General features: G+C 55.6%; 10 protein-coding genes across 10 annotated transcripts; 4 read left to right on the forward strand and 6 right to left on the reverse strand.

Annotated features, from left to right (window-relative positions):
- Positions 1-406: 406 nt before the first annotated feature.
- Positions 407-2911, forward strand: MGL_3270 (uncharacterized protein; the record flags this gene model as incomplete). The annotated part of the gene is made up of 1 exon (XM_001729674.1): positions 407-2911. One exon carries the CDS (start codon positions 407-409, stop codon positions 2909-2911), a length of 2505 nt encoding a protein of 834 aa, XP_001729726.1.
- A 73-nt stretch (positions 2912-2984) lies between these two features.
- On the forward strand, positions 2985-3363 carry MGL_3271 (uncharacterized protein; the record flags this gene model as incomplete). The annotated part of the gene is made up of 3 exons (XM_001729675.1): positions 2985-3092; positions 3146-3225; positions 3339-3363. 3 exons carry the CDS (start codon positions 2985-2987, stop codon positions 3361-3363), a joined length of 213 nt encoding a protein of 70 aa, XP_001729727.1.
- Positions 3364-3447: 84 nt separating this feature from the next.
- MGL_3272 (uncharacterized protein) lies at positions 3448-5116 on the reverse strand (the record flags this gene model as incomplete). Its single annotated transcript, XM_001729676.1, has 2 exons — positions 3448-4137; positions 4391-5116. 2 exons carry the CDS (start codon positions 5114-5116, stop codon positions 3448-3450), a joined length of 1416 nt encoding a protein of 471 aa, XP_001729728.1.
- A 274-nt stretch (positions 5117-5390) lies between these two features.
- Positions 5391-6659, forward strand: MGL_3273 (uncharacterized protein; the record flags this gene model as incomplete). The annotated part of the gene is made up of 1 exon (XM_001729677.1): positions 5391-6659. The coding sequence occupies one exon, from the start codon at positions 5391-5393 to the stop codon at positions 6657-6659; it is 1269 nt and encodes a 422-aa protein (XP_001729729.1).
- A 130-nt stretch (positions 6660-6789) lies between these two features.
- MGL_3274 (uncharacterized protein) lies at positions 6790-7659 on the reverse strand (the record flags this gene model as incomplete). Its single annotated transcript, XM_001729678.1, has 2 exons — positions 6790-6938; positions 6990-7659. 2 exons carry the CDS (start codon positions 7657-7659, stop codon positions 6790-6792), a joined length of 819 nt encoding a protein of 272 aa, XP_001729730.1.
- Positions 7660-7892: 233 nt separating this feature from the next.
- On the forward strand, positions 7893-9460 carry MGL_3275 (uncharacterized protein; the record flags this gene model as incomplete). Its single annotated transcript, XM_001729679.1, has 3 exons — positions 7893-7920; positions 7947-8001; positions 8029-9460. The coding sequence occupies 3 exons, from the start codon at positions 7893-7895 to the stop codon at positions 9458-9460; spliced, it is 1515 nt and encodes a 504-aa protein (XP_001729731.1).
- A 417-nt stretch (positions 9461-9877) lies between these two features.
- MGL_3276 (uncharacterized protein) lies at positions 9878-12469 on the reverse strand (the record flags this gene model as incomplete). Its single annotated transcript, XM_001729680.1, has 1 exon — positions 9878-12469. One exon carries the CDS (start codon positions 12467-12469, stop codon positions 9878-9880), a length of 2592 nt encoding a protein of 863 aa, XP_001729732.1.
- Positions 12470-12650: 181 nt separating this feature from the next.
- On the reverse strand, positions 12651-15417 carry MGL_3277 (uncharacterized protein; the record flags this gene model as incomplete). Its single annotated transcript, XM_001729681.1, has 2 exons — positions 12651-15147; positions 15176-15417. The coding sequence occupies 2 exons, from the start codon at positions 15415-15417 to the stop codon at positions 12651-12653; spliced, it is 2739 nt and encodes a 912-aa protein (XP_001729733.1).
- A 296-nt stretch (positions 15418-15713) lies between these two features.
- Positions 15714-16394, reverse strand: MGL_3278 (uncharacterized protein; the record flags this gene model as incomplete). The annotated part of the gene is made up of 1 exon (XM_001729682.1): positions 15714-16394. One exon carries the CDS (start codon positions 16392-16394, stop codon positions 15714-15716), a length of 681 nt encoding a protein of 226 aa, XP_001729734.1.
- Positions 16395-16648: 254 nt separating this feature from the next.
- MGL_3279 (uncharacterized protein) lies at positions 16649-17998 on the reverse strand (the record flags this gene model as incomplete). The annotated part of the gene is made up of 1 exon (XM_001729683.1): positions 16649-17998. One exon carries the CDS (start codon positions 17996-17998, stop codon positions 16649-16651), a length of 1350 nt encoding a protein of 449 aa, XP_001729735.1.
- Positions 17999-18041: the final 43 nt, after the last annotated feature.

The raw sequence follows: 18041 nt of genomic DNA on the forward strand, positions 1-18041 counted from the left end.
CAAACCTCACGCCTCACGCCTCACGCCTCACGCCTCACGCCTCACGCTTCATACGGCTGACGGCCACGCACAAACGTACTCCACACCTATCCAAGGTCTTCGTCTGGATGAGTCACACTATCTATTTCTTATTATTTTTTTTTTGCGCTGATCTGTTGGTGTAAGATGAAAACTGCTGTGGCATTGGCGTGCGGCCTGGTCATGGGCTGTGTGGAGTTTGGCCTCCCACCTAGCGACGCGTGGTGTCATGCTGACATCATCATCGGCGGATCGGCGGGGTCCTGAGGCCAGTGAAAGGGAAACAAAGCAGACGAGCGACGCATGCCAACGAGTTGCAAAGCAGGCCAAGAAGCCATTTCTGACTGTCCCTTGACCTTCGTCCGACCAAGCGAGACGTGTGTTGGCCATGGCGACCTCGTGGAGTCCGCAGCCTGAAGGCATCGCGGAGCTCGTCGAACTATTTCGTCAGTCGACCAGCACAGAACGTGAGGTGCAACGGCGCATCGCGCATCGTCTGGATGCTATAAGCCAAATTCCCGACTACCTAAACTATCTCGTGCTGGTGTTTGTCCAGATGACAAATGAGGAGATCTCAACTCGATCTGTCGCTGGCCTGCTGGCGAAGAACCATCTGTACTTCAACTCGCAGCGAGTATCGCCTGAGTCGCTAGAGTTTGTCAAGCATATGATTCTTCCAGCTCTCTCGTTCAGCGATACAGTGCTTCGAAATGTCGCGTCTCAGATTGTTGCTGTGCTGATGCAGGTACTCAAGCCAGCCAACTGGATTGAGGGCCTGTCATCGTTGACGCAGGCGATGGACTCGAGCCATACGGAGGAGGCTGAGGCAGCGCTCAGTACGTTTGCGAAAATCAGCGAAGACATGCCGGAAGAGCTCGATGCATGCGAGATCCAAGGCATGCGTCCACTAGACGTTCTTATCCCTAAACTGCTGCAGGCAACGGCACATACAGATACACGCATCCGCGTACATGCACTAAACAGTCTGAACCAATACATCCAAATTGGCTCGCCATCGATGAACGCGAACATGGACGGCTACATTGCAGTGCTATTCCAGCGTGCGACGGACGAGCGTCCGGTTGTACGCAAGTTTGTGTGCAAAGCACTTGTGTATGTGCTGACGACGTGGCCAGAGAAACTGGCGCCCGACATGAACAATGTCGTAGAGTACATGCTGTATTCGACGCAAGACAAAGATGAAGATGTTGCGCTAGAGGCGGCCGAGTTCTGGCTGCAGTTCTCCGAAGAGCCGCGGCTTGTTGAGCAGCTGCGTCCGAATTTGCCACGTATCATCCCTGTGTTGCTCAAGTGCATGGTGTACAGTGAACTGAGCTTGTTGATGATGGGCGATATTGGCGATGATGCCGCGCAGCCGGACCGCCCTGAGGATATCAAGCCTCGTCACTACGGTGGAACGACGCATCGAAGTGAACATATGGAGTCGTCAGACGCGACGACGCACAAGTCACGCGCCGCGATTGATGTCGAGTTTGACGAGGAGGACGCGAATGACGGTGACGATGACGACGAGGATGATTTCGATGACGACGACGATTTTGACGATGATGACGAGGCTGGCAGCTGGAACCTGCGAAAGTGCTGTGCAGCTGCACTCGATGTACTTGCTGTACAGTTCCGCGACGATATTTTGCCGACGCTCTTACCCCTACTCAAAGATCGTCTGTTTAGCGACGACTGGCTACAGCGCGAGGCGGGGATCTTGGCGCTGGGTGCTGTGGCGGAGGGATGCATCGATGGCATGACGCCGCATTTGCCGACGCTTGTGCCGCTGCTTGTCAATACACTGCAAGATCCGCAGCCGCTCGTGCGATCTATCACGTGTTGGACATTGGGCCGCTACTCGAACTGGTGTGCTGGTGAAGCCATCGAGCACCAGCAACAGTACTTCGTGCCGGTGCTTGAGGGCCTGTTGTCCATGGTACTGGACAACAACAAGCGCGTTCAGGAAGCAGGCTGCAGTGCGTTTGCGACGCTGGAGGAGGAAGTCGGGCAGGCTCTCGCACCCTTTCTTTCGCCCGTGCTGCGTGCGCTTGTGATGGCGTTCGACAAGTATCATCAAAAGAACATGTTGATTTTGTATGATGCTGTCGGTACACTGGCTGACAGTGTGGGACCAGCGCTAAACCAGCCAGAATACATTGATATGCTGATGCAGCCATTGACGGCAAGATGGGCATCGTTGGATGACACGGATCCGGATCTCATCCCTTTGCTGGAGTGCATGGCGTCAGTCACCATTGCCATGGGGCCAGGTTTCCAGCCTCACGCCGTGCCTGTGTTCCAGCGATGTGTAAACATCATTCATCAGAACCTTGTTGCATACGAGCAGGCCATGACGCAGCCGTCGACGGCTGATGACGAGCTACCGGATCGCACGTTTTTGATCGTGGCGCTGGATCTCCTTAGTGGCCTGTGCCAGGGGCTCGGTGTTCAGAGTCAGGAACTTGTCGCGAATGTCCAGCCATTAATTCTTCCTCAGCTGCTGCCGTGTCTGACCAATATTGAGCCACCCGTGCGCCAATCGGCGTTTGCACTGCTAGGTGACTTGGCCATCAATGCGTTCCCCCAACTGAAACCATACCTCCCGACGCACATGCCGTTGATTCTGTCGCAGATCAGTCCAGAGCAGATGCACGAGACTTTATCTGTCTGCAACAATGCGACGTGGGCAGCCGGTGAGATTGCCCTGCAGAGCCATTCCGATCCGGACTTCCAGGTCTGGGTTCCTGAGCTGTTAACCAAGTTGATGGCGGTGCTTATGCATCCCAAGTGTGTCAAAAGTCTATCGGAAAATGCGGCTGTTACGATTGGTCGGCTTGGTCTCGTGGGCCACACCCATTGTGGCGCAGCAGCTGCCTGTGTTTATTGAACCGTGGTGCCAGGCTCTGTGGGACATCAAGGACAATGATGAAAAAGAATCCGCTTTTCTGGGCTTGTGCCTGATGATCCATGCGAATCCCAATGGCGCCACGGCTGGCTTTGCGTATTTCTGCAACGCTGTCGTACGCTGGACCAAGCCTAGCGAGCGCCTCAACAATGAATTCCAAAAGGTATGTGCGCCCCCTTCCCGCAGTGGTTGGAATTGGTAATGACTTACATCTAGATCTTGTATGGTTTCCGAGAAATGAGCGGTGACAAGTGGGAATCACATAAGGCCCAATTCCCCGTGATTATTCGTCAGCGGTACGTATTACAGTCCGAAGCAGTGCTGTTCCGCACACTTCCTGCTTGCCGCACCCCTCGCAAACATACCGGCGTTGACCCGTGTATCACGCGCGATGCTCACACATATGCAGTCTGGAAGAGCGCTATGGTCTCTAACACAATACCCCATCTCATAGACAACGCCATACCTCTATATCACTGCTTCTCTTTCTTCCTCGCTCCGATTCGTGGGACTGGGACCTAGTCTTCATCCCAGTTTGGGTTGCGACCCGGAGCCTTGATGCCCGCAGGTTTGCTCATGATGATGGAGTCGACACGAAGCACGTCAATGGCCGCGTTCGTTGCGTACCGGATGGCCCAGTGCTTCGCTACCAGCACATCAAACACCTGGGCATCGACCGTCGACATGGTGCCATCGGTCGTTTGCTCCACGTCGACGCCAGTATCAGCATTCTCTGTGGCCGCATGCTGCGCATGCAGCTTGCTCACGACATCAGTTGCATCGAGACCACTCGTCTCCGCCAGCGTCCGAGGAATCACCTGCAAAGCCTCGCCATACTTTTTGATCGCGTGCTGGTTAAGCCCAGGCGTTCGCTCACCATAGGCAACAATCTGCCGAGCCAGCTCGATTTCCGACGCTCCAGCGCCAGGGACCAAGCGTGGATCACGCGTAAGTGACTTGACGGCATTGATGCCATCCTCGATTGTGCGTTCTGTGTCATCCAGCATGGATGTCGTGGCGCCACGGAGAACGATCGTCGCGAGGCGTGGCTGTGCCTTGCCGCCCTTTTCGCCGTCCTCTTGACGGAACACGGTGACTCGGTCGCCACCGATTTCCGTGGTCATAGCGGAATCAATGAAGCCTGCCTCTTCAGGCATCGGTGCACCGATACGTGCGAGGGGCGTAGCTCCCAGCAGGCGACATAGGCGCTGGAGATCAAATTTCGATGGGATCCGGCATACCATAATGCCCAGCGCGGTTCAGATAGTGCAGGGCTAGCTCGCCCACCGTGCTCTGTGTAACGACGACCTTGACACCCGAGTCGGCTATTTCGCGGAGCATGCTCTCCAGCTGTTGCTCTTCGCCGCGCGAAAAGTCCTTGAGTTCTTGTGCATTGTGAAGCAGCACCGTACCCTTCGTCTCAGTCTGGCTGATATCGAGGCCGCACGAGAAGACCGCCACCTTCGCAGCACTCACAGCCTTGACCTGACCCTCGGGCTCTCGCCCAAACACCATACCACGCACAACGCGGCTCTGCGAGAGACTCCCGCCCATGATCTTGACCACGCGCACGTTGTCGACGCTAAAGTCACGGAGCGTATTCGAGGGCGACGTTGGTATCACTAGGCTCACGGCCTGAGCCACAAGAGGCGCGAGAATTTCCTCATGTCCGTACTGCTTCGACGCCAGCGTCGGCCGCAGAGCAAGTGCAAGCGACTCCTGCGTTGGCGGAGTCGAGAGCGTCGCGATCGACAGATTTTCCAGCAACTCGAGAGCTCGATCGCGGGCGAGCTCGTATCCCTGCACGATCTCTGTCGGGTGCAGGCCGAGCGAGATCAATAGCTCAGCTTGGCGCAAGAGCTCGCCAGCCAGAATGATGACGAAGTTGGTCCCGTCACCCATCTCAGCTTCCTGTTGCTGCGAAGCATACACAAGCAGCTTGGCCGCCGGATGAACCACTTCCATCTCGCGGATGATGGTCGCTGCATCGCTCGTGACGAATATGCGGCCCAGGTGGTTCACGACCATTTTGTTTCGCCCATTAGGGCCAAAGGAAGTGCGTACAATGTCAGACAGTTCATTTACAGCTTGGATGTTGCGAAGGACTGCCTCTTCGATACCTTGCAAGTGCTTGTATCCATCCTTGAACAGATGAGGACCGCCTGCGCGTGGCACTTTCAACGCCATGAGATGTGAATGCAGCGCAACGAACCACGATCCGTAATTCTCTCACACTCTCGAAGGCGATGGAAGAAACCGACACGCGCCTTCCTCACGCTGGAGACGACGGATCATGCAGAATAGCCACGTGGTGGAGCTCCGTGGAGCTTACTTCCCGTACACCTGGCGGAGTGCGCATGGGACACATATATATTTGCGCCCACCTTTTCTTGAGCCACCGACACTGGCCTTACGTGGAAACCTGCAATCTACACTCACGCTGTTGCCACAAGAGTCAAGCATGGCAGCCCCTGTAAAGTACGATGTTGTTTTGTACGGTGCGACTGGCTTCACTGGAAGCATGGCCGCACAATATCTTGCCGCGCACCCACAGCAGCCGCGTGTGGCGTTTGCTGGCCGGAACGAGAAAAAGATCCGTGGCGTGATCGAGAAGCTGACGGATGTGTCGAAGGAGCGTGTTGAAAGCATTGGTGTGATCGTCGCGTCGGCAGAAGACTTGAATAGCATCAAGGCGATGGTTGCCCAGACGAAGGCTGTGATCAACATGGTTGGTCCGTACGCTTTGTACGGTGGCTTTGAGTTGGCGAAGGCCGCCGCGGAGGCTGGCGCTAGCTACGTTGATCTGACGGGTGAGTCCAGTGTGTACAAGCGTATCAAGAATGAGCTGCATGACATTGCGAAGCAGACGCACGCAGACATCGTCCCGTCGTCGGGCTTTGACAGTCTGCCGTTCGACCTGACTACGTACCTGGCCGTGCAGGCGCTACACAAGTCAAGCGGAGGCAAGGCTGATGTGGACTATGCGCTGTGTGGCTATGAGTTCAAAGGATCGCTGTCTGGTGGTACGGTGGCTAGTCTAGTGGAGCAGGCGAAGGTGAGCCCGATCACATCCAGTGACGCGTACGATCTTGCCCCGATTCGTGGCCGTCAGAAGGCAGAAGCTGTTCGTCTTCGCAAGTTGCCACAGTTCAACAAGTATGGCGCATTCACTCTGTTGGCGCCGCACAACACAGGTGTCACGAACCGATCGTGGGGTCTGCTTCAGGAGGCACAGGACCCAGCAAGTTACGGTGCCGACTTCCGGTACTTGGAAGGTCAAGTTGCGCCCGGTATGATCTCGGCGTATATTATATCTTCCCTAATGTTGTTCATCGCATGGTTGCTGAACAATGTGTCGTATGCTGGTGATCTGCTCCGCAAGGCCGTGCCACAGGGCACCGGTGCATCGATGGAGGAGCAGCTAAAGGGATTCTGCAATGTTCGCACATTAGCGTATGGCAAGGATGGCAAGTCCAAGGCGATGGCAACGCTCTCCGTTAAGGGTGACCCAGGCTACTTGCGCACGGCCATGTTCATCTCGGAGACAGCGCTAACATTGTCACTAGAGAAGGCACGCCTCTCGAAGCTCGGTCAGCAGGGTGGTGTTTTGACTCCTGCGACAGCCGGTGGCGAGGTGCTGGCGGAACGTTTGCGCAAGTACGGTGGTGTCAAGATCGAGACAAAGGACGTGTCCAACTCGACGGACCTCAGCAAGGAGCTTCCTGCGTAAAGCCAAGATGGCCAGAACGGCCTGGTGCATGAATAGCTGTCAAGATGTAGTTTTGTGTGAATCTCACTCTATGATACAAGGGAATGATGTATAAGTATGAGCTAGCGATGAGCATATGTGGCCGCTGTGATTATATTTCCATCGTCTTTCTTGCCTTATGCTTTCTTGTAACTCTCACAGGGAGCGTGTATCGCACTTGATTCCCGTGCAAGTCTACGCCCAATTGTCCATCGTCCAACGGCAAAGCAAGTTGAAAGACTGTGTTGCATTTTGGAATGCCTGTGCGTGTGAGTGGTTGCGTCTTGATTCGCAAACGCGGAAAGGACTTACATTTCGGTGGGACTACCACATCAGTCGGCAGGTTCTTTTGCACTATAGCAAATGTTTCGTGGGTCTCTTTCACGACAATGCCGCTTGTATGCACGAGATTCGGCTGGGATGAGCGCACGACTGAGGCCATGGTCAGCTGCGGGATGCCATGCAGAGGCGGCGTACCTGTGATGTGTGCGCCGGTCCAGTCCATCTTCAGCAGAGATGTTTGAAGGGCATTCGCCCATGACGCCTGTCTGAGTTGCTGCTGAGCAGAACAACATGTCATACCGCGCAGATGAAGTGCATCTCGGATGTAGGCTGTCCATAAATGGACCAAGGGCTGCACCTGATCCAGGGACAGCTTTTCATCGTGGTGGATGCGCTGATTCTTTCTTTTACTGTTTTTGGTTTTGGGTTTCCTGGGAGGAGGAGGAACGTAGGAGGGGAACGCATGCCGCTGTGTACGTCGTAGCGCCTTTCTGTATTGTTTCTCTAGGAGTGGTGTGGCTGGCGGTGGCGCAGCTCGATCGACGTTAGCTAACTGTAATTTCCGTCCATGGATGCGGGCGTCATACTGGGCGTCTGAGCCGGCTTCGGCACCCAGTAACGCATGCCAAACATGCTTGGCTGTATGTGTGGCACTTGAACTAGCACCTTTGAGATTGCCTGTGTCATCCGTGGTCGTCATACCTGACGTGTTGAGCATAGCGCGCCTTGACGACAAGCCATACACGCTGATCGAAAGGACAAGGCGCGTGGCCAAAAACGGCGCATGTGCGAGCGATGGAGGAGTCGCGGAGAGACACACGTATCACGTGCCTCACATGATGATCGGGTGCGGATGTTGGGAGTGGGTGTGTGTGGCTGGCTCTACGCGACGCGTGTCGATCTAGCTGCTTTGGTGAAATCAAAGTTGGCACGATGGGTGGCACAGCTCCATGGGGCCGAGGTACGTTAGAGTGACACTCACAGCAGTGGTTCTATGTGGGCGTGTCGCGGCGGATGAGGCAGGGAACGAAGTGGTGAATGCGTACGCAGTGTAGTAGACTCACAATAGGGGCGACTGTTTGTATGCGCCGCATATTTTGCGGTCCGTGTGTCATGTCCGGACACGTGCCGTGGTGTCCTCATGCACATCTGATCATGCGGTCATCCTTTCGGTGCATGGCGATGCATACTTGTATGGACGAAACGCAGAGGCGCAATGCGGTGTGCCAGTGACGTCTACAAGTGATGCGGCGTCCTTATGGCTCTATGACGCTAGGCGCTTGGACAAAGAGCATGACTTTGTGCCGCCGATAGCGCCAGGCGTGTCGATCCATACAGGCGCAACAGGCGCGATGCATACGCTTCTAGTCACAACGCAGGGCGAGCTGTATGCAGCAGGGAGCAACGAGTTTGGGCAGTGTGGACTCGGTACCCTAGCGACGTGCGTCCCGTTCCAACTTGTTCCGATGACGGAGCGTGTGGTGGATGTGGCATGTGGACGTGCAGCAAGTGTGGTAGTGACCGAGTCCGGAGCCGTCTATACCATGGGCTCAAGTGAGGATGGCATGCTTGGCACATGTGCCGCCTCGTGGCATCATACAGGACCTAGTGACGTCACGTACGATCTTGCTCGACATCCCGTGCGGATTCCGAACTTGGGCGGCATTGTGCGTGTAACATGCGGCGAGCGGCATGTAGCTGCGCTTGATCGCGACGGGTATATGTATGTATGGGGCCATGCGAGCCTGGCGCGCCTAGGATGCGGCACGCAAATTGATCAGCCATTCCCTGTGCGCATTCCGCAGTTTGTGCGGAAGAACAAACAAGATCGGATCCGGGATGTCGTCGCAGGAACTACGTGCACCATGTGCGTGGACAACCAAGAGCGATTATGGATAGCAGGCACATGGCGCCTAAAAGACGATGGCGGACCGGATCAATCGTTCCTCATCTACAAACCGCTCGCTGAGCTGGCCGACTATGACGTGCACGAGATGGCGGCAGGCGCAGACACGATGCAATGTCTTGTGAAACCGACGGATGAGCATGGGAATACACACATGCAAGCGTGGGGCTGGGGAGAAGGGGCATGGCATGCTGAACTGGGCAGCAGCGGGGGGACCACAGCGCCTGTGCCTACGATGCTACACATACTGGAGCCGCTGAAGGTGGTGGCTGTGGCTAGTGGTCGGCACACATCCTATTGGCTTGTCCAGCCTGACTCTGTGTATGCAGAGCTGCCTCGATACCCGGCGACGATCGAGTCATCGAGCGTGTGTATGGTGTGTCGTCGCAGTGGCGATGACGACGATGCGACGCTGCTTGAATGTGATCGTTGCGAGAATCCATACCATCTGTCGTGTTTGACGCCACCGTTAGCAGCTGTGCCGGAAGGTGAATGGCTGTGCGTAGAGTGCAGAAAAGACAGTGGACATAACGACGACGGGAACGACCATGAGGGTGCCAATCATCCAATCATGGACCAGCAACACGAACGATGACGTAGGAGTGTGCTGGCTCTTGAGCTTGTTGTATGCGACGAGGCGATCGCGTATGTCCCATGGCGAAGCAGATGTCGACTTGCATGCGATGAGGACGCTGCATGCGCGCTGTCGGCCGGCATTCTGCGTTTCTTTTTTTTTTTTTTTCTTCTCCCACACACTCTTTCTCTGCTCCTTCCAAGTCGTTGGCAAAAGGCACCCTCCGAGGTACGATTGGCTTGGATGTTTCATATTTTCTTTTTTTGAGGGAGGGGGAACTAATAGTAATAATAACAATAGTTATAATAATAAGAATAAAAGGGGGGGGGGAGTCTGGGGGGAGGGGAACATGTTTTCATTGCGACTGTTCACACGCCCATGACAAAACGCGTTGTTACGCCATTCACCCTCGCCATGCATTCACACGTAGCCGTTCATTTAGGCACCCAAGTCCTGCGACTTGTCCTCCAGGTAGCGCTCGTAGATACGACGACATTCCTGCAAACCATAGCCAACGATCGCAATGCTGATGAGATATGAAAAATCGTTCAAGCCCAGGGCCTCTGTGAGGAAGATGGATTGGAGGATTGGCACGTATATAATCAAGAGTTGCATGCCAAAGCTGAGACCCGTCGTCCATAAGAGCATATGATTATCAAAGAGGCCTGTGTAGAGGCCACGGCTCTGGATTGCACAGACAAGGGCTAGCATGACGAAGCATGTGAATGTGACAGTCGATTCGTGTTTATCGAGACTGCTCTCGAGAGCCGTGGGCGTGTAGCCGGTAAGGAAAACGACGTAAGTGAGAATGATCATCACAGCAGCCGAAAAGGCAATGCGCAAGAACAGGCGAGATGTCAGCACAGGCGCATCCTTGGCACGCGGGGGCCGTTGCATCACACGCTCGTGTGCGGGATCGACACCGAGACTCTGACTAGGCGGGCCATCCATGAGGATGTTGATAAATAGGATTTGCATCGCATTGAGGGGAAAGCGCAGCTGCAGGATGGTGCTGAGAGAAATGAGCATAAGCGCCGCAGCACTCGTGCTGAGCTGGAACGTGACGAAGTTCTGGATGTTGTAGAAAATACTCTTGCCTTCACGCACAGCACCCATGATCGTGGCGAAGTTGTCGTTGACAAGAATGACATCCGCGGCCTCCTTCGTCACATCTGTTCCGGACCCCATCGATATGCCGACGTCAGCGAGCTTGAGTGCCGGTGCATCGTTGACGCCATCGCCCGTCATGCCGACGACCTCGTTATTGGCCTGCAAGGCGGACACAATGCGCAGTTTGTGCTCGGGCTTCGTTCGCGCAAACACCGACACATTCCGCACCCGCTCGCGAAGCTGGCGCTCTGACAGCGACTCAATGTCGGAGCCTGTCATGACGTTGGGCGACGAGGCAAGGCCTAGCTGTTGTGCAATAGCACGGGCGGTCGTCTCAGCATCGCCCGTGATCATGATCACATGGATTCTGCCGCGTTGGAGGGTCTTGATCGCGTCGTGGACCTGCTCACGCGGTGGATCCTGCATGGCTTGCAAGCCACAGAATGTGTAGTGGCGTCCCTGTGTTGACACAGCCGTCGCCAAGACACGCAGGCCGCGCTGCGTGAGCTTCGAGATTGTGTCTTGGATGTCAGAGCGCACCTGATCGGTCAGCTGCGAGGGCCTCTGGGCCATGTATGTTGTGCAGTGCTTCAGCACCGCCTCAGGAGCCCCTTTCATAAGCTGTGCCTCGCCAGGCGTCTTGTCGGCGTCACCGTGGCCTGTGACTGCCATAAACTTGCGCTCCGAGTCAAACGGCACCTCGTTCGTGCGGGTCCAGTCCTTGTGCGAGAGGGACAGACCAAGCGACTCGGGCGCCTGCGCCATGGCGACCTCGGTCGCCTGGCCGACCAGCTGGCCTTGCTCGTTCATCGTCGCATTGTTGCAGAAGAAGCCAGCGTAGAGGTTGCGTGTCATGGCAGGCGACAGCTCATGTCGGCGCGCGTCCTTTCCGACTTCGACGATGCCGTCCGGCACGGTGAAGAGCTGGATGACACGCATGTGACCCGTCGTCAGAGTACCGGTCTTGTCGGAGCAGATGACGGACATGCAGCCCAGCGTCTCGACGCTCGGAAGCCGCTTGACGATGGCTTTTCGATGGGACATTTCGAGAGCGCCAAGAGCGAGTGTGACGGTGACGACGATCGGCAGGCCCTCTGGGATCGCAGCAACGGCCAGAGACACAGCAATCGTAAACATTTCAATCCACGACTTTTGCTGCACAAGACCCACCAGCAGCAAGAGGGAAATCAGGCCGAGACTAAACACACTGAGCCGCTGAGCCAGGCCCGACATGCTGATCTGGAGAGGCGTCTGCTTCTCATCCACACTGTCGACCATGCCGAAAATATTCCCGAATTCAGTGCGAATACCCGTGCCATAGACGATGCCAGTCGCTGAGCCCTTTTCCACGAGTGTGCCCATGTAAGCGAGGTTCGTCGGCTCCTGGTCCGTGTCGTCCGCCGATTTGCGCACGGCGCTCGTCTCGCCCGTCAGCGCACTTTCATTCACCTCAAAGTCCTGCGACTTCACGATGCGCACATCGGCCGGGACCCGATCGCCCGAGCTAAGGCACACGACGTCGCCCGGCACAAGCTCACGCGCTTCGAGCGTGTGCGTACGTGCGCTGCGAATGACGCGGCACTTCGGGGGTACAAGGTTGTTGAGCGCCTCCAGACTCTTTTCGGAGCGGTATTCCTGCGCAATACCGACGGTAATGACAATTGCGAGTGCAAGCGTGATGCACACAGCGTCGTCGGTCTGGCCCACGAGCACACTTACGACGGCACTACCGACCAGCAGTGCGTTCATGGGCTCCTTGAACTGGTAGATCCAGCGGAGCCACAGAGGCTCAGGATCATTGGCCTCCAGCTCGTTCATTCCATACTTTTCTTGGAGCGCATCGATCGACTGTGTGTCAAGGCCTTGGTCCACCGACGACACGTCGAGCGCTTGCATCGTCTCGTCGACACTCATGCGCATATACTTGTCGCCCAGCTTGGCTTGTCCACGACTCGGCCCGTGGTGGGCACCGTACGGCACTGCATTAGTTACCGGAGTGCGGGATTCGGCCTCATACGTACTGTCACTATTGGCATGTCTCATCGTAGGGGTCGTGGTGCGCACAGGCGAAGATGTTGGGGATGGAGGTGTGTACGTATTTCTACAGATCGTCGTGGACGGGTACGTACGATGTGGAGGTCGACGCCGACGCCGACGCCGACGCCGGCGTATTCGAAGCGTTGTTTTGGGCCGACGACGCCTGTGACACGTTCGGACGGCTGGTGGAGTCGGTGCGAGCGCCACTACTGGTGCTAGCGCTCGAGCTAGACACTGGGCTTGACGACGTGCTAGACGAGGATGCCGTCCCGTTCGCGGTCGCGTTCGAGGTCGTGTTTGTGTTCGCATTGGTGCTGCCACTGGCACGTCCGCTGCCACTGTTTTTGTTGCTGGGACGCGTCTTGGGAGCCCGGCGGCGACTCAGCCGCTTGACACTATCGAGAATCTTCTTTTCCCGTGCAAGAATATCATCCACGAGGATCACGGGGTTCTCATTCAGCTGCCGCTTCGACTGTGCGCTGACGCCATCTTCGAGCCAGACCGCCTCCTTGCGAGCCTGAGCCTCGAGCGTGTCGAGCTCAGCCGCCGTGTACTTGCTGCCCGTTTGCTGCTTCACGGCCTCAGTCAGGTTGGTGCGAGCATCATCGACAAACACCATCGCACTCTTGAGCGACAGACGCATGCTCTTCACAGCCTCCGGCCGCCTCTCTGCCTCGGACATGCGGCGATGAATCGGGTCCGTCAGCGAGGCAAGCTCGCTCTTCTTCTTGTTCAGCGCCTTGGCGTCGGCCTTGTCCGCTTCCTCGATGAGGTACGCGCTCAGTGCATTCACTTTCTCGAGCACACGCTCCGACTCGTCCTTCGTGTGCGCAGCGTCGAGCGACGTGTCGCCGATCATGTCCCGTGCCTGATACACAGCCGCCTCAAGCTCGTTGAAGGCCGTGTCGCGAAGAGCACGTTGCTTGGCCTCGTACACGATCAGGCGCAGCCGCTCAAATGACTTGGCCTTCTCCATGCCGGCCAGCGGACTCACGAGACCCGTCGATGTCGAGTTCGGGAACAACGGGATCCGACGCTCCACAGGTGCGGCGTTCGTTCCATTCTGCGGCTCACTGGCGTTGATGCCGAAGAACGACTTGAGCGAGTCTGTCATGGTCTTGGGCGGCTCCACAGTCAGCAGTGCATTCTTGACGAGGATCGTACCGACTGGCTCATGCGCCAGAGAAAAGTTGACCGTCGTCTTCAGCGTCTTGAGGTCCGTCGTCTTCGCCAAGTCCGCCAAAGCGTCATCGACGCCCTGCAGAACGACCTTCCGCAGCGCGTCAGAGTCGCCCATCTCCAGGCGGTCGAGCGTCGGCGTGTACAGGTGCATCTCTACGTTGGAATGCACGTCATGCAACGTCTTGTTCCACACGTTGTCTACCTGAGGACCAGATGCAAATACCGGCTCGTCACGACCCTGCACCTTGATGTTCACCGCGTACATCATGGCGTCGACGACTTCCACGGGCTTCATACGCAGCTGCGGCTGCGTGCTGGCCACAGCCAAGGCAGCACCCATGACAGCTGCCTCGTCAGCGTTCACGTTTTGCGCGAGTTTCTGCTGGGGAACGCCACGTGCCATGAGCTCGGCACGTACCGACGGCACGCGCGTGGTGCCACCGACCAGGACGACCGACGCAATGTCATTCCACGACAGTTTTGTGCGCTTCATCAACTCATCGATTGGCGCACCGAACCGCTGGAGCAGGCCAGCCTCCTTCATGCGCTTTTCAAACTGCTCACGCTCAATGTACGTGCGCAAGTCAATGTCGTCGACAAGGCCCTCGATATTGGCTGCAGCACCGGCATTCGCCGACAGCACATGCTTGACCTTGTTTGCCTCGCGCAAGAGACGTGCCATGGCACGCATATTTTGGCGCACAGATGCATGGGATGGGTTTTCCTTGACGAATGCATCAGCGAGCATGTCACGGATGAGCATGTCCATCGCAAGGCCACCAGCGAGACGGTCCCACGCGGCATCGACGATCGTCACGCGATTCGCATCAGAGCGCTTGTTGTTGGGCGCTGGCCCGATTTCCACCAGCGTCGCTCGCACTGCGCCCGAGCCAGCATCGTAAAAGATGTAGCGTTCCGTCTTCCGGATGATGCGGCTGTGTGCATAGCTCGCGGCCGCCGCTGCCGCATCGCTGATGAGATGCGGTCGGAAGCCAGCCAGGACTGCCGCATCGAGCAAGGCCTCGCGCTCATGCAACGTGTAGAACACAGGCACAGTAATGACAGTGTCAAGGCCGTTGGCCGCTTGGAAGAGCGAGGAAAAGTCGCGACCGATGCTCAGAAGCTCACCAGACGTTTCCTCCGCTAGCTCGCGCATGTGATCGAGCTGCATGCCTACAAGCTCTTCCGGGCGCCAAAAGGCCGTCGAGTCCTCGCTTGGAAAAACCACGCACGTCGAACCAGACTCGAGCTCATCAGGAAGTGGCTTCACTATGTTGCCGTACACAGCACGGTACTGCGACACAGCGGGCGACTCGCCCTGCTCACACGACTGGCCAAGCAAGAGCTTCGCTGCATGGTAACTCTGCAGTGGGATTCGGCTTCCAAACGCATAAGCGTCGCCACTACATGAGACGATCCATTGTCTCGAGGCGCCCGTCCGAAGGCACCTTGCCCTTGAATGCCACGCTAGCCTGCACCTTGCGCTTCGAGTCGCGGCCCAGGACCACATCAAATGGCATGCCTGGCTTCACGAGCGCAGCCTTGATCCACTCCGTGCCATAGTCAATACTCACAACGCCAATAGCACTACTTGGCGCAGCAAGGAAAACTAGCGCAAGCGCGGCATATGCCACGACCCACGCTAGCATGGATGCACTCCGATGCATGGGGGGCAGGAAAAGACTCTGTGGTTGAGGAAGAGCAAGCTTTTGTCGCCCAAAGATAAATGCAGACAGACAGCGTCGTCGTCGTCGTCCGTAGCACCACTCTCCACGCTGGCGGTCGAAACAACGGCCGCCATTTGACTCGGCCGATTTCCATGCAAGGAAGACGACGCTTGGGCCTCCAGACGACGTGGATGACGTGGAGAAACACAAAGGCTCCGACCATGCGACTATGTACAGCTGGTGCTACTTTCACTGCGGCTAGCTTGATGAGAAGTAGGTCATCGTTGTGCCTGCCCATGCTGTGCGTGGAGATTGATCATGCGCCGACGAAGCTGGTAGCGGATGACGGCAAGGATACATAGAGCTGTCAAGCCCACCAGAGCGAGCATCGTGTCGTGTGAGACACTAAAACTGAATAACACCATCCATGGCGGAAGGCGCATTTGGGGAGTCAAGGACCTGAGCAAAAACTGGCGAGCCGATATATCGCCATGAAGCATAGCCATTATAGCCCTTAGATACACACGAAATTGCATCCATACCACGAAGCTCAGGAAAGAGTTCTGCCCAGACTTTTCCATCCTGCTCCACACCCAGTCATACATGCGTATGGAGGCGAGAAAGTCCGGATGTAGAACTCCATCGAGTCCTGTTTCGTACAACTCGGCCAGACGCAGGCTGGCAAAGCGTTCAGATGGTCCAAAAAAGTAATAAAAATTTTCTTTCCTTGCTTGCTTCCGATAGCAAAAGGCCGCTTCTTGACTATTTTTGGCCAACGGAACGCCATGTCGCAGGTAATCACACACCCTGAGTATGGCCCAACTGCTTTCTTGCATAGCACTACGTGACCAATAGTGAAAAGCAAGATCGCCAGTGGGCCGGCGATCAGTAGCACTGTACGTTGCCAAGGAAGAGAGCGGGTCGAGAAGGTATGCCATGTTTTCTTGAGCCTCTTCCATACCTGCTTCTGCAGCGATCGACCATGCACGTAAGGCTGTTGCTACATCGCCTCGCTCCCATGCAGCTTCACCCCGGTGATAGATGGGGTCAATCCAATCACCTCGGTGGGCGATAGACTGGAAGGAGCCGATGCTCCAAGTAGGACAGCCCTCGTAACTCCGTTCGCGATACAATTTATCGACACTGAGTCTCGTGCTCAGATATACTGCTTCAAATTTGATTGAGCTTGAGTACTCTCGAACTCCCTCAACTTTCAAACTAGAACTTTTGTAGCGTGCGCCCTTAAACAGACTGTGGGCACTTTCCGTGTTGTTGTTACCTGAGTCAGACTCTCGAGATGTTTGTACGTACGAAGTTCGTGCTTGCCCATTTCCAATGCTGCTAAGTCTGAAGTATGTGAGTTTTTCTCAAATAGTTCCATTCCTCGAGTAGTATTCGGTGCCATACCCCCATATCCATACATGTACATCATCCCAAGATACGTGGAACTCAGTAAGTCCCCATCTGCATGTGCACGTGCTAGCCATACTTTCGCCTTGATAAAGTCTTGTCGATGATGTTCACCACGTAAATACATTTCGCCTAGCATTTGAGCGGCTGACCTTGCAGCAAATGCAAGTTGCTTCGAGTTGTCATTGTTGGGTGCCAGATCGAAATCGCTGACTTCTTCATCCACATGACGTAAGTGTATTCCTTGTGGCCAGCGTTTCTTGGCCAGATGTAACGCGCGGTCAAAGGCCAGGTCTGCAGATGGAATCACTGCACCTTGCGCCTCACTTTCAACGACTGTGCTTCCATAGTAATGCATGCGTGCCAGTTCATATTGGCTTAGTGGATTTTCTCCGTCATCAATAGCCCAAAACCTAATTAGGTCTTGAAGAAGATCTCGATCCACTAGTGACCGCACTATTTCATTAACATGTTCACCAAGCGGATGCGCGATCGAATGTTTACTCAGGGATTTTTCATATCGCTCTGACACAAAGTGACGCCAAGTCGTCAAAAACCAACGCCGATCAGTCAGTCGGACCTTAGAATATGGCAACCGTCTCCCGAATGGCGGCACATCGAGAAACATTTTGTACGTTTGTTGTGCAAGCTGTTCATATAGTTCCAGACTTTGCGTGCAGTTTTCAGGCACATCAATGGCATATCGCAGTCTGTAAGCCATGGCATTGGATGCGTGCCAGTCACCCTTTTGCGAAGCAATTGTGTAATGAAGAATCGCCTCCGTCGGTGAGCCCTCAAAGCCATGCACCTTGGCAAGGAACGGACTCGAGTGCATGTACCCTAGACGCGAATGTGCCGTGGCATTTCCTGTCCTTGCAAGTCGCTCATACGCTTGATACGCTTTTGTCATGTTGGGCGCGGCGCCATGTGTGCCCCAAAAATAGTGTTCGCCCAGGATCCATAGCGCATCAGACTGTGCTCGTGACGTCTCATTGGAAAAAGCAAAAGATGCACGAAGCATGGTGTCGACACTGGTATCGTCATCGGGCGGGTATGCCACCCATTCGAGCAATTGAATCGCACGTGTACGAATAGCGAGCAAGGCTGGCATAGGCGTTTGATGCTCTGTGTATTGAAAACGAGAACCGAGCATGAATTCGATAAGCGCTTTGTTCGTGTATGCATTCGTTATGTTT

This window comes from Malassezia globosa (assembly GCF_000181695.2).
Source record: "Malassezia globosa CBS 7966 chromosome Unknown mgl_sf_8.1, whole genome shotgun sequence".
Taxonomy (NCBI): Eukaryota; Fungi; Basidiomycota; class Malasseziomycetes; order Malasseziales; family Malasseziaceae; genus Malassezia; species Malassezia globosa.